The following is a 14673-nucleotide window of genomic DNA, read 5'->3' as shown; positions in this document are numbered from 1 at the left end:
TCAATGACATGAGAAAAACAAACATGTGGCCTGTGCTAGCTGCAACGCATGAGAATGACATAATATCGAGTTGCTAGTTAAAATGATTTGACTTATTATATGGTGGGATTGGGATAAAATTTATATATAGAAATTTATTATATTTGATTATTATTTTATAAAAGTCGACAAAATGTGATACAATTCTAAACTATACTAATAATTAATTTATCTACCTAATTATAATAAAGTAAAATTCTTAAACTACAAAACTAAAAAAAATATCGGAAACAGTTTGGACCCCTTGGTAGGGTTCCCATAACACAGGCAGCATTCCCGCGCTGTATTGCAATAACAATACGTGAATTCACTATATCGTCGCTGCGCGTGCAAGACCGCGTAAGAGCACTTTGTAAATACCGCGTAACAGCAAAACGCGCAAAATTGAAATATCGTGCCTATCGACTCTAAAGGCCTATTATTAGCTACTAGACTTCATGTGATTGGAATTATCCAATCAGAAACGTCTGTAGGGCTATCGAAGCAATACCGCGGAACAGTAGGAGGTCTGAAGTTGGAAGTAAGCGCGCGTATTATCAGCGGCCGCGAGTAAAATGTAACACGATTAGTGTGTCCTCCCGAAAATAATTATTTTTACGTGAATAACCAGCATGTAAGTATGTTTTAATTGATTATTGCTTTTCGTTTGCAATGTGTTCATACTAGAACATTTAAATTACATGTAATTTTGCTTCAATTTAATGATTCTGTCTAATATAACACCTAAAAAGTATTTACGCGGTCTCGACATCCCTTGATTAATTCATTTTGTTAAGTTACGCGGTATTGCATTTTACTTATAAATTATTTATTATCTTATTTATAGATAAATCCTTGCATTCTCAAGTTATTAAGTACCCAAATGATGGAAGACCAAGAAAACTCTATTTTAGAAGATGCGGATATTAATAAAGACGTCGTGACTTTGCGAGAGCTAGCTGAAAGGCGAAAAATATTGTTAAAGAAGAAGAGAGCAATTTTAAATAGATTTAATTATCAAAATCAGCCAGTTATACAACCAAAATCTAGACCTTTGTCTGAGAATCAAAATTTACCACCAGAGATACCTTTGTCTGAGAATGAAAGTTTACCTTTGTCTGAGAATTTAACTTCCGAGTTTACTACAATGACAACGATTTTGAACCCTCTAGATTCGATGCAAAATGAATACATGCCTACGGCGAATGATGTAGCAGAAAATCTAATGACTAATAACATTGATTTTACGTCTGACGATCATTCTTTTGTTAATTTATCAGACATTACAAACTTAAAGCCATTATCGCCAGATTGTGTAGAGTGGTTTCCAGAAAGAGAAATGGAAGAAAATAAAAAATATAGAAAAAAACGCAAAGGAGATCAGAATAATTGGAAGAGAATGAAAAATAAGAGACAGAGAATGATGGGAAAAGAGTACATTGGATTTAAAAAAGAGGGCAATAAATTTGTTCAGAACGATCCTAAGCCAGCAAGAGAAATGGGTCCATTATGTATGTCAACAAAATGCTTCGGTGGTAAAGCTATGTACTGTTCAAAATTAACAGAAGAAGTTCGATCAGAAATATTTAATAACTACTGGAAGATGACTTGGCAAGAAAAAAAAATGTATATATCTTCAATGGTGGATAAAAAACCAACATGTAGAAAAACCAAGGACTCAAATTCAAGACGAAGTGATACTAAAATTTACTATCTAAAAGTTAATGATAAAAAAGAAAGAGTTTGCTTACAGACATTTTTGGCAACACTGGGCATAAAAGAATGGACAGTTCGCTATTGGCTTGGAGAAAGGATGAAACAAAAAACAACAGAAGTCATAGAAAAAGAACCCAAAAGAGAATTAGCTAAAAAATATTTAACTCTACTACCGAAACTACCGTCCCATTACTGCAGACAATCTACTTCAAAGTTATACTTAGAACCCATCATACAATCAAAATCACAGTTGTATCGCCTTTATGTCGACTACTCGGCTTCAGAAAATAAACCTGTGGCATCTAGAAAAGTATTTGAAAGCGTTTTGTTTGAGGAGAATATTGGATTGTTTCAACCAAAAAAGAATGCTTGCGACCTGTGCTGCGCACACAAAGTTGGCAATTTATCAGATGAGCAGTATGCTAAACATATTGAACGAAAAGACTTAGCTAGAGCTGAACCTATGCAAAACTTTTAATTAATAATAAATTGTTATTATTTCTTAGTTTTAGATAATTATTTTGATCTCTCTCATAAGAAGTCTGAAATCTTATAATAAGATCTCTATTAAAAAACAGAATAGTAGTAATATCCTTTCATAAACTGATTTTGATAATACATCATATTTTTCTAAAATTATATTGATTAAGATTTGTTTTTTGTCATAATAAATACAACCTTTACTAAATTGTTTTATTTAAAAACCGCGTACCTAAGAAAAGTATACTACTTATTTTGTAATTAGTTAAAGCATAACCGCGTAAATGACTTTACACAAAATCTAAACCATTTACGAGTAGATTTACGTTATATTCCAATGAGGGAAGTTATAAAGAACTAACTGTCAAGTTCAGTCGGTAATAAGAATTGAAATCGCTGAGATAATTAATTTTTTCTTCCTCCTGTAAAATCATCTAAAAGCAAATACGCGGTCTTTACAAGTTGCACTTACGCGGTCTCGCACGCGCAGCGACGATATGTACTTAACGTATATTGATATAGTGATTAAATCTGACACTGGGCAGTATAAATATCTAGATCCAACAACATAAGTATTTCAACTCTCTTCATAATCATCGTTGATTCCCGGCTGTAATCTGGGATTTTACATACATACATATAGTCACATCTATATCCCTTGTGGGGTAGACTGAGCCAACAGTCTTGAAAAGACTGATAGGCTACGCTCGGCTATTTGGCTTATTGAGATTCAAATAGTGACAGGTTGCTAGCCCATCGCCTAAAAAAAGAATCCCAAGTTTGTAAGCCTATCCCTTAGTCTATTATAAAACTGAAGAGTTTGTTTGTTTGTTTGAAAGCGCTAATCTCAGAAACTACTGGTTCGAATTGAAAAATTATTTTTGCGTTGAATAGACCATTTATCGAGGAAGGCTTTAGGCTATATGACGTCACGCTGCAACTGTAAGGAGCAAAGAAATAATGGAAAATGTGAAAAAAACGGGGAAAATTATTCATCCTTGAGGGCTTCAATGATGCCCAAAATAACTATACCACACGGACGAAGTCGCGAGCACAGCTAGTTCTCAGATATAATTATTGTGTGAATTGTGAAGTTGTAATTATTTAACCATTACCTAATTATTCAGGATAAACAATTATGTACCAGCTTACCTAAATACTATGGGATACTCCCATATTTTAGTAAGAATTCTACTTAAGCAGTATTAGATAACGTGCATTCATAAATTGTACACAGGACGTTTTGTGGGAGATTTTTTGTTTACAATCCTTAAATGCAATAGCAGCTATAAAGACCAAGGTCCTTTAATTTGCAGACACTAAGCCCTGACATCAGCGATGCCAAATCCATCCGGCTAATATACTGCAGACCAAAGATACAATAGCAGACTTTATTCTATTGTAATAAGGTTAAAATCATTGTGATTTCGTTTGACAAACTGTATTTTCAGTTATGAACATAAGGCTGGTTTGTTGGGTATAACAAGGCCGTCATCATCCTACATGTGGCCATATAGCAATGATAATAAAATGACTCATGAAATGGGTTCGTCGACTACTTAATATCACGATAGGCGCTTTGTTAAATGTTATGTTTATAATTAAAGATATGTTCTAAAAAATTTTAGTGGAAATAGTTAATTAATTTTCAATATTATAAACATAGAAATACAATAATTGATTAGAATTATTCTCATTCAATTTTTATAGTAGTTTAAAATGTTTATTTAAATTGGAAACAAAAATAGTTAAAATATAAATAAAATAATAATAAAAACCTCCTGTTAATGGGTGTCTTTCTACAATGTTTTAAAATGTTGTAGAAAAAAGGTAAGTTGAATAAAAAAAATACATTAATTCCTAATAATTAAAACAATATGTATATGATATGTCCATTTATGTCATTGGGCCCCCAAATAATTTTCGCCCAGGCACCGTTAACTCATCCAATACGCCCCCGACATTTATTTAGGTATCTATTTAATTTAAAAAGTTAAGCAAAATCTGTGTCTGTCTCTGTAAATATCTGTCTGATACGTTTTCACTACTGCATCGATTTTGATGAAATTTTGTATGAATATAGTTCATAAGCCGAGGTAAATAAAACACTTCTTTAAAAATTGCGGTATCGCCATAATTTCTCTGGTTTCTTAAAACCTGTCCTTTTTTAAAGTCGGTAGAAAATCGGTCTGAGTTCCTCGAGTTGAACTTACACGATGAGTTTTTGCCTTACTATTGCTGTTTTTCTTCATTAGGCGGTGAATAATTAATTTCTAGGGTAGACTCAAAAGCGTAGACTAGAGAAAAAGGAAAGACTCAGTACGAGTCTCATTCCATTCGTGGCTTGTAAAATGATCAGAATCAAGCGGCTTGCTCCGCATTTCCGCAAATAAGCCATAAGATAAGAAAAAAAAATTTTAAATGAAAAAGGTAGGTCTTTAGTATAAGTATTTTATTTTAGATTCACTTTTACCAAGGAATTTATTTTTAGGTATATCTAGATTTAAAAATATGAATCCAGAAACAATAGATACATTTTTCGGAAAAACAATTTGAAGATTGGTTCTATGTTCAGTTTTGATGAGTTTACAAACAAACAATTTATGCATTTATGATTTTAATTAATATTTTTAGCTAATAGGCGACTATTGGGAATGGTGATTCTTCTTGTAGGCGATGGGTTAGTGACCTGTTAGTACTTAAATTCCATCCATTTTCTATTCCATCATTAAGCTATACAGCTGAGCGTGGTCTTTCAATTTTATCAAGACTGTTGAGTCTGTCTACCCCGCGAGGGATATAGACGTGGTTATATGTAGGTATATAAGTATGTAGTAAATTTCCTTTAAGGTCAGTTCAAATGGATTGATAGGTGACAAGAGTCGTACTCATTACTTTAATTTTCTGTAACATGTTCAGACATGTCTCATAATATAATTTGACTTAGGTAGGTATATAAAAAAGGTACAAAAGCTTAACTTTAAAAAATACACAAATTAACTATAGAAATAGTTTTATTTATTTTATAAAGGTTTATACATTACATTATCAAATATATCATTTTTTGGCACTACTTATAACTAGAGTAAATTATATTGAGTTGTTCTAATAGTACTATAAGAAATCAATTTGTTCTAGAAAGAAACACCTCTATAATATTTTAAATGATGATTTTGTTTTATAATAAAAATAACTTTTTAAATTAAAAACAATTACATCAATAGCAATTAATGAAAAGGGTTCAATTTATATATGTCGTAGCCAAACCTTACCTGCCTACATTTACATAATATAACATACAAATGCATGGACTATTGTATTGTCCTCTTCCTCCTGACTTTTGTCCCGGTTGCATCCTCACCACTCTGGAGAGGAGCCCGGAATGTCCATGGATCCTGAATTGGGTAAGTCAGGCTTTTACACGAAGCGACTCCCGTCTGACCTCCGCAACCTTTCGTTTCGTGTTAGAAAGGTTGACGAATCGTGTAATGTTATAATCAACAGACGATCAAAGATATGATGGAATTTTTACAATTAAGTAATTTAATTTTGTTCGTTTTTGTAATTGTTGAGACAAATAGGTATCCTAACTAAAATCTTCAACGCTTGATAGGTACCTATATCTCATAACAAACGATAAACAATCTGAGGGGTTATTGCGAGTTTTACTAGATCAAACGCGTCGAGCAAGTGAACGCGAATTTGTATTTGATTTGATCAGCGCCATCTAGTTGTAACACGATGGTACTAATGCAATTCCATACATATTCATGATTACTTGCTCGGCGCGTTTACATTATATATACATACATTTGGTCACGTCTATATCCCTGGCGGGCTAGACAGAGCTAATAGTCTTGAAAAGACTGAATGGCCACGTTCAGCTATTTGGCTTAACAATAGAATTGAGACTCAAATAGTGACAGGTTGCTAAACCATCGCCTAAAAAAGAAATCCCAAGTTTGTAAGCCTATCCCTTAGTCGCCTTTTACGACATCCATGAGAAAGAGATGGAGTGGTTCTTTTTGTATTGGTGCCGGGAACCACACAGCACTGCCGGGAACGACACGGCACTTTGGAGAGAGAGATTCTCCAGGGTTTGTAGTTCAGAATAATACTCCGTTTCAGAAGGTGAGAATGGAATGGTTTATTTACAAAATTGAGACATATTTATATAAAACTATTTACAATGGAAAAGGCAAGGACGAATCATAAATACGGAATTATTACCAATGAAGAAGAGAGATTATTTTTAACAAATCAGAAATATCGAATTATAGCCAATAGTGTGAGCGTATTTACAAAAGGAAATCTATCGAAAAGTTTTTGAGGATAATAAAATTGATTTGCATAGATTTCTGAGAATTTTGCATTGCTGTCTCTTGAGTGTGGATAGCTCCATCTCGTTTCCGCTACACGTGTCGAGCTTGAGTTTCTGTGACGCCCGGTGCGGCCGCAGGCGCGCCGAGGGCGCTACGTGCGGTGTGCACGCGATGTTTGTTGGGTGAAACTTGCTTGTGTATAAAACCGTCTTGCTGCTTGCTCAGTGTTGCCACCTTGGTGGTTTTTCCACCAGAACTGGAGCCTTTTTAAAGCCTTTAGAGGATTTTTTTAGTAACATAGCGGTTTTATTCTTTTTAGTGGTTTTTAGCGGTTTTTCAGTATGGAATCGGCAACACGTTTTGTCAACAGAGTGTCTGTGTCACTGTCATATTGACAGTGATACTGACACTCTGTACAACACACCTGATTTACGCTTATGTACTTTACCGGGGCGGGGAATCCCTTTAGCACAATGAGAATTTCATATTGTTTTATGCTTACTCTATAGCCGGGGAATCCCGTAGCGCAATCGTTGTTAGTGTTTTCTTTTAACTTTGACATTCTATGTATCGAATTTGGTGAGTGCTGTTGAAATCTTAAAAAGTTTGATAAAGTCGTTTGTTAATTGGTTACAGTGTGTGAAGTCGTTATCCTTAATACTATCCAACAATGGAAATTCCTTTAAAGAAAAAAAACTATGCACAAAAGTATAGAAAAGAGTGGGAATCACATGCCGAATTCATATCCTGGCTTAAACCTTTGGTTGGTGATGATACGAAAGCTTTTTGCACATATTGTAAAGTAGAATTACTAGCAAAATTAGTAGACTTGAGAAGACATGCTGAAACAAAGAAGCACAAACAAAAAATGCAAATTATATCCGGCAACCAGATTATACAATTCAAGCCTGATGGTGAGAAGATTTCCAACCCAAAATCGCGCAAAGCTGAAGGAATGCTCGCTCTTTACATTACAGAACATAGCTCAGTTTCCTGTATTGATCATCTGACAGACTTAGTGAAATTAGCTTTCCCTGACTCCAAAGCAACGGATGATTTAAAAATGCATCGTACTAAGTGTACTGAAGTTATTAAAAATATCTTGGCACCACATTTTACTGAAGAACTAATAAAGGATATAGGGGAACAAAAATATAGTCTCATCATTGATGAGTCAACTGACATCAGTACGTGCAAGCAACTTGGTATTGTAATCAGGTATTTTAGTAGAAAACTAAAAAAAATTGTGTCTTCGTTTCTGGCCCTTGAACAACTTGAAACCAGTGATGCAATTGGCATTGTTAAAGCCCTTCTTTCTTGTTTACAAAAATATGGACTAAACAAAAATAAACTGGTTGGATTGGGAACAGACAATGCGTCAGTCATGACTGGCATCAATAATGGAGTGTATAAAATCCTAAAAAATGATATACCTAATTTAATTCTTATCAGATGCACTTGCCACTCTTTACAACTTGCAGTATCGCACGCTTCAGAACATACGCTACCAAGAAATATTGAATTCTTAATTAGAGAAACGTACAATTGGTTTGCCCACTCTACAAAACGTAAAAATGAATATCAAGAAATTTACGAAACTATTAACTGTGGTGAAGCGCCATTAAAAATTCTGCAGGTATGTGACACACGCTGGTTATCCATTGAACCAGCAGTGCGAAGAATTCTGGCACAATGGAAAGAACTGACTTTACATTTTGGGCTTGTAAGTAATCGATGTTACACTGCAGATTTATTATACTCCATGTACAAGGATGAAACTAATTATTTATATTTGCTATTTTTGCAAAGTGTACTTAACGATGTGCAGATTGCATTGAAAAGCTTTGAAAGCGAAAGTGCAAATCCTCTCAAATTATTAAATGTACTGATTACACTTTTACGTTCAGTTTGCAACAGAATACTGTTACCGAACGCAGCAGTTACAGACAAGGATTTTTTAAATATTGATGTTGACCGAAACCTTAACTCGGTCCCATACATGGGGTACCTCTTTGAATCGGAAAGTAAAAAAACATCCTTAACAATTGATACTATATCAGCCATAAAACGTCGCTGTATTGAGTTTAATGTGAAGCTAGCCAAGGAAATTCAACAAAGACTGCCACCCAATTATAATGTGCTGGAATTGATATCAAAATTAGACCCAGAGACAATACTCCGCCAAGGTAAGGACAATTCCATTTCAGAACTAGCTGAAGAACTTGGCTATACTGCTCAATACATTGACAAGATATTGAATCAGTGGCACAATATCTGTTTTAACCAGTGGGAAAATACAAAAGATGTTATAAAATTTTGGGTTGAGGTAGATAATTACCGAAACGCAGCAGGTATAAATGACTTTGAAGAACTAGTTGATCTAGCCATATCTGCGTTATCATTACCCCAATCTAATGCGGGTATCGAGAGAATTTTCAGTGTGATGAACACCGTAAAAAGCAAACTACGAAACAAGATGGCTGATCCTCTACTAAATGCGATAATTTTTATCAGAAATAGATTAAAAGTTATTGATGCAAAATGTTACAATTATGAATTACCAAGCGATGTTATTGCAGCTATTGGAAAAAACACAAAGTACTCTTTTAAAAATCAACCACATGCGACAACATCTGCATCGACGTCGGCGTCGACGTCATCGACAGTAGTTTCGGCGTCAGTGAATTATGAAGATGTTATGGACGATATAACTTTTGATAATCTTGAATTTTAATTTCAATGTAAATTGCAGACCTCTTTGACAGGTCTGATATATTTCTGGTCGAACTATACAACTGGTTTCTCTTGATTACTGTACTGATTATTTTCAAATTAATAACTAATGAACATAGTTATGTTGTTTTATTTAATTTCCTATACTATAGATAGGGTATACTACCCGTCGGAAATATCTGCGGAGTGCGGACCTCGCTGCAATGCTCTACCCCTCGAGGTTTTTTAGAAATGTATTGTTTTTATTTGAAACTTATTCTAAGGCGTTGTATAAAAGTATAAAAATATATAGGCACATAAAAAATAGATTCCTTTTTTTTACTATCTCTCCAGATTGCATGAAGTCATCAAGCCAGGTCCGCAGGTATTTCCGACGGGTTATACTAATTATGTTGAAAATTGTAATCTTAAATGTGATATTTCAATAATAATTTGGAGATATTTGGTGGATTTTTTGCGGTCCAAATTTGTGAAATCTGGCGACATTTTACTTTTGACCTAGCGCTTTATAAAAATCGAAGGTGGCAACACTGTGCTTGCTCCCCGCCTCAGTGTGAATTTGAACTTGCGGCGTGAGGTCGCGCTCGTGAAGCTCTCGCGAAGTGCAGTGTGTGCGTCGAACTCTTGACTTGTGTTGTTTCGGACGGAGATCCGATGGACAATAATGCAGTGTGAACAATTGGCGTGTGAAGATGCTGATGCTGCCTGGAAGAACTGCTGATGCACGATGTGTGGCATGCCCATGTGCACGCGCTCACAAAACAGTTCTTTTCAGAACTAGCTTCTTCTGGTTTCTGGGCAACGAAGTCGGCATGATATTAAAGTGCTTGATTTGTTTTATTCATCTCTTATATATATATGTATTATATCTATTATATCCTGGTAATGTTTTGGTATTATGATGGTAAATATTATGAAGGTAATGGTTGTGCGCGGTAATGGGTAAGGTAATCTTGTTGGTAAGTATGTTGGTACTTGATGGTAAGTATGCTGGTAGCCACAGTACTCCCCCTCAAGTGAAACGTACCGGCAACCTGACGGCACGGCCGACACGAGTTTTCTTGTCCGTTTGCTGTGGCGTCATGTTGCTCGTATTGACCGGAGCGGGAATTTTCTGTGGTGAGGTACTTTCTTGCGCCTGTGCCTTAGTGATAGTTTGACCTTGACCTAGTGTAGCTTGAACTTGTGTTGACATTGTTGATGAATTTGCGATGTCGTCGTCTTGCAATAGGTAGGCAGGCTTGAGTCGGTCTATTGAAATGTTTGACTCGCGATCCGGTAGTTGAATTGTGTAGTACTTGTCCGTTAGTCTCTTGATAACACGATAAGGGCCTTCGTATGGTGATTGAAGTGACTTCTTAACGGCGTCGACACGAACAAATACGTGTGTGCAATCTTGTAGGTCTTTATGAATGAAGATGCGTGGATTGCTGTTGTGATGTACTGTTGACTGTTGCGGGCTATGTTCTTTGATGGTAGATCGTAGTTTTTCGACGAAGTTGTAGTCCATTGATGTAGGTATTGATGACGTAGTGAAAAATTCACCCGGTAGACATATGTGAGTTCGGCTGGGCTAACTTCAGCGTCTGTGCGTAGGGTGGCGCGTAATCCGAATAGGACTGTAGGTAACTCGTCGATCCATGACCTTGAACTTGATAGCCGGGTGCGTAGTGCGGTCTTCAGTGTTCTGTGCCAGCGTTCGACGATACCGTTTGATTGCGGATGGTATGCTGTAGTGCGATTTTTCGTGATTCCCATAAGCTTCATAAGGTTGTTGAAAAGTTGACTTTCGAACTGACGTCCTTGGTCGCTGGTGAGTGTTGTAGGGCATCCGAATCTCGTAATCCAGTGGTTGTAAATTACTTCGGTAACTTTGTCAGCTGTTATTTCTTCGGTAGGTATTGCTTCGGGCCATTTCGTTTCGCGGTCAATCATGGTTACTAGGTAGCGATAACCTTGAGGCGTCGTAGGTAGCGGTCCGACGATGTCCACGTGTACGTGTCGAAAACGTTCAGTTGGCGGGAATTTCGAAACTTCGCTGTAGGTATGGCGTTGAACTTTGTTTTTTTGACAATCGATGCAGCTTTTCGTCCATCTTGAGATGTCGCTATTCATTGACGGCCAAAAATATTTTTGAGATGCCATCTTCCGTGTTGTGCGTGTACCGGGGTGGTTGATGTTGTGTACACTCTTGAATACTTCTTCGCGATATTTTTCGGGGATGTATGGTCGTATGTTCGATGTTGATGTTTCGCAGTAGAGTTCGACGTCGGTGTTGGGAATGATGATTTTCTTGAGACAGATGTTGTCTTGTTTTTGTAAGTCGGGTACAGATGTGTCTTCGTGTTGAGCTTTTGCAATTTCTTCGTAATTGATTGTAGACGGGAATGATACTGCTTCTATGCGACTTAGGGCATCGGCTACGATGTTGTTTTTTCCGCTCACATGGCGTATGTCGGTTGTGAACTCGCTGATGAATAGGAGTTGTCGGGTACGGCGTGGCGTTTCTGTAGTCGACGTTATTTTGTGCATAGCGAACGTAAGAGGTTTGTGATCGGTGAAAATGATCAGTGGACGTCCCTCGAACATTTTTCGGAAGTGTTTGACGGCCATGTAGATTGCTTGTAGTTCTCTGTCGTATGTTGAATATTTTGTTTGTGCGCTGGAAAACTTCTTAGAAAAATAGCCAAGTGGTTGCCATTTTTCGTCGATGTATTGTTGTAGCACGGCGCCAGCTGATTTATCCGAAGCGTCGCAAAATAGGGCGTAAGTAGCATCGTGGGACGGGTGGGCGAGTAAAGCAGCGTTGCATATGCTGTTTTTACATGCTTCGAATGCGTCCGATGACTCTTGTGTCCATTGTATGACGGTTTTGTCGCGTTTCTTGACGTTGTGGAGATGTGCATTGAGTGGTGCTTGGATAGATGCGGCGTTAGGTATGTGATCGCGGTAGAAATTCAACATACCGAGAAAACGACGTAGTTCTTCGATAGTGTTGGGCTTGGGGTATTTTGAGATGATGTCTACCTTTTCAGCTGGTGGTTTGATACCATCTTTGGATACGATGTAGCCCAAGAACTTTACTTCAGGTTGGCCAAAGTGACATTTTGCTGGGTTAATGGTAATGCCATGTTCTTCAAGTCGTTCGAGTACTTGCCGTAGGTGTTCACGGTGCTGGGTTTCGTTTTCTGATGCTATGAGTACGTCGTCGATGAATGGAAAGACGAAAGGTTGTCCTCTGAGTACTTGGTGGATGAAACGTTGGAAAGTTTGACCTGCGTTCTTGAGACCTGGACACATTCGTGGGAATTCGAATAGTCCCATCGGTGTGATGATGGCTGTCTTCTCGATGTCTTCCTCACGAACCATCAGTTGTTGATAAGCTCGATTTAAATCCAAAACAGAGAATATGGTCTTCCCGGCAAGCTGGTAGGTGAAGTCTTTAACCCTTGGAACTGGATAGCGGTCGGGTTTAGTGATAGCGTTGAGACGGCGATAATCACCACAGACTCTGATGTCCCCGTTTTTCTTGGGTACGACGTGAAGTGGTGATGACCATGGGCTCTTGCTGGGTCGACAGAGTCCTTGTTCAATCATATTTTGGAACTCTTGTTTGACTTTCTCGTAGCGATGAGGTGGTATGGGACGAGCTCGGCAGTGCACAGGTTGACCTTCGGTTTCGATGTAATGTTGAACGTTGATCTTGCTATTGTTGATGTTCATGGCGGTAAGACGAGTAATTCCGGGATAATCGGCGAGTATCGCGTGATACGAATTGTTCGAGTCAATACTGCGTATTGTAGGTACAGATGTTGCTCGAACAGGGGCGTCGACCTTTAGACTCGTAACGTTGTCGATAAGTCTTTTGTTTTTGAGATCGACGATGAGTTGATGATGTTTGAGAAAATCGGCTCCCAGGATCGGTTTCGATACGTCTGCGACGATGAATTTCCACTTGTATGGACGACGTAGGTTGAGATCGAGTTCAAGTGTTTTTTCGCCGTATGTTGATATGACGGTGTTGTTGGCGGCATACAGCTTGTAGGGTAGCGGCTTGGTTAGGCTGGTTTTTAGCCTAGGTATAGCCGAAATGTTCGCACCGGTGTCCACCAGGAAAGATAAACCAGTTTTTTTGTCTGTGACGAATAGGCGGTATGTACATGGGAGAACGCTGGGTTCCGCCTCGGCCAACGTTCGGTCTAGTTTTCCGGCTTCTCGTTTTTCGTGCTGTAGGAACAGGGCGATGTACATTTTCTCGCTTGTGCTCCAAAACGTCGGTGGTAAAAACAATGTGGCGATGGCGAATTGTCTCGTGAGTTGGGACGAGAATAGTTGCGGTTCCGGGACTGGGATCGATTTCTTCGATAATTGTTGTTGTTGTTGTTGTTGTTGTTGTATGGCGGCCTTGATTTCAGTTCTGCGATTTCGACGGAAAGTTTTCTTAATTCATTGATGAGAAATTGTGTATCTGACGATTGCGATGATGACTGGGCTTGTGATGATGATTGCGACGACGTGGTTATGCTGACGGTGGAAATTTCCCGATGTTGCTCCATCATTTTGTCGGCAAGTAAGGCAAGCTCTTCCAGTGCGGTTGTTGTACTGAATGATTCGCTTACGGCGAGGACAGAGCGAATATGTGCCGGTAGGTGGTTGGTCCACATGAGTCGTAGTGTGGCGTCGGGAATTCTGTCTCGAGCGAGATCGCGCATCCGTCGTAGCAGGTGGGTTGGCTTTTGGTCGCCTAGCTCCATTTCGGACAGAAGCTTTTGGAATTGCCGGCTGTCCGATTCTTCGTAGGCGGTGATGAGACGCTCCTTGATCGCCTGGTATGGGTTCGTCTCTGGTGGATTGTAGAGGAGGTCGCTGATTTGCTCTATATCTTGTTTTTCAAGACGAGCGATGACCATCTGCGCCATCTTTTGTTCACCCTTCTTTTGGTCGTGGGTGGCAGCCTCGAAACTGTAGAACCATAGACGTGGTCGGTCGCGCCAGAATGGTGGTATCCGCAGAGCGAGGGATATGTTGGCGATTTCGGGCTGGTTGTGGACGTGGGCTGGATCGGGCTGTGTGGACTGCGATGCGGCGGCAGCGGCGGCATTTGCGGCAGATTTTTCGGCGTCCATGATGATTCCTTCTTTTTGTTTGCAGTCGGGCAGAGATTCCGCGTTGAAATTTTCTTTCTTCAGGAATGTTTCCGCTGGGCCGACGAGCAGGGATTCTTCTTGTTGTTGTTCAGTCGGAGGTCACCAATTTGGAGAGAGAGATTCTCCAGGGTTTGTAGTTCAGAATAATACTCCGTTTCAGAAGGTGAGAATGGAATGGTTTATTTACAAAATTGAGACATATTTATATAAAACTATTTACAATGGAAAAGGCAAGGACGAATCATAAATACGGAATT

General features: G+C 38.3%; 1 protein-coding gene across 1 annotated transcript; it reads left to right on the top strand.

Annotated features, from left to right (window-relative positions):
- The first annotated feature begins 352 nt into the window (after positions 1–352).
- LOC106138849 (uncharacterized) lies at positions 353–2708 on the top strand. Its single transcript, XM_013340137.2, has 2 exons — positions 353–652; positions 866–2708. Exon 2 carries the CDS (start codon positions 902–904, stop codon positions 2210–2212), a length of 1311 nt encoding a protein of 436 aa, XP_013195591.2. The 5' UTR covers positions 353–652; positions 866–901; the 3' UTR covers positions 2213–2708.
- The last annotated feature ends 11965 nt before the right edge of the window (positions 2709–14673 follow it).

This window comes from Amyelois transitella, chromosome 3 (assembly GCF_032362555.1).
Source record: "Amyelois transitella isolate CPQ chromosome 3, ilAmyTran1.1, whole genome shotgun sequence".
In the NCBI taxonomy this organism is placed as follows: domain Eukaryota; kingdom Metazoa; phylum Arthropoda; class Insecta; order Lepidoptera; family Pyralidae; genus Amyelois; species Amyelois transitella.
Note: the sequence above shows the minus strand (reverse complement) of the source record. Positions and strands in the feature narration are given on the sequence as shown.

Coding starts and splice junctions, on each gene's coding strand:
- LOC106138849 (XM_013340137.2), top strand. CDS start 902: ATGATGGAAGACCAAGAAAACTCTATTTTAGAAGATGCGGATATTAAT.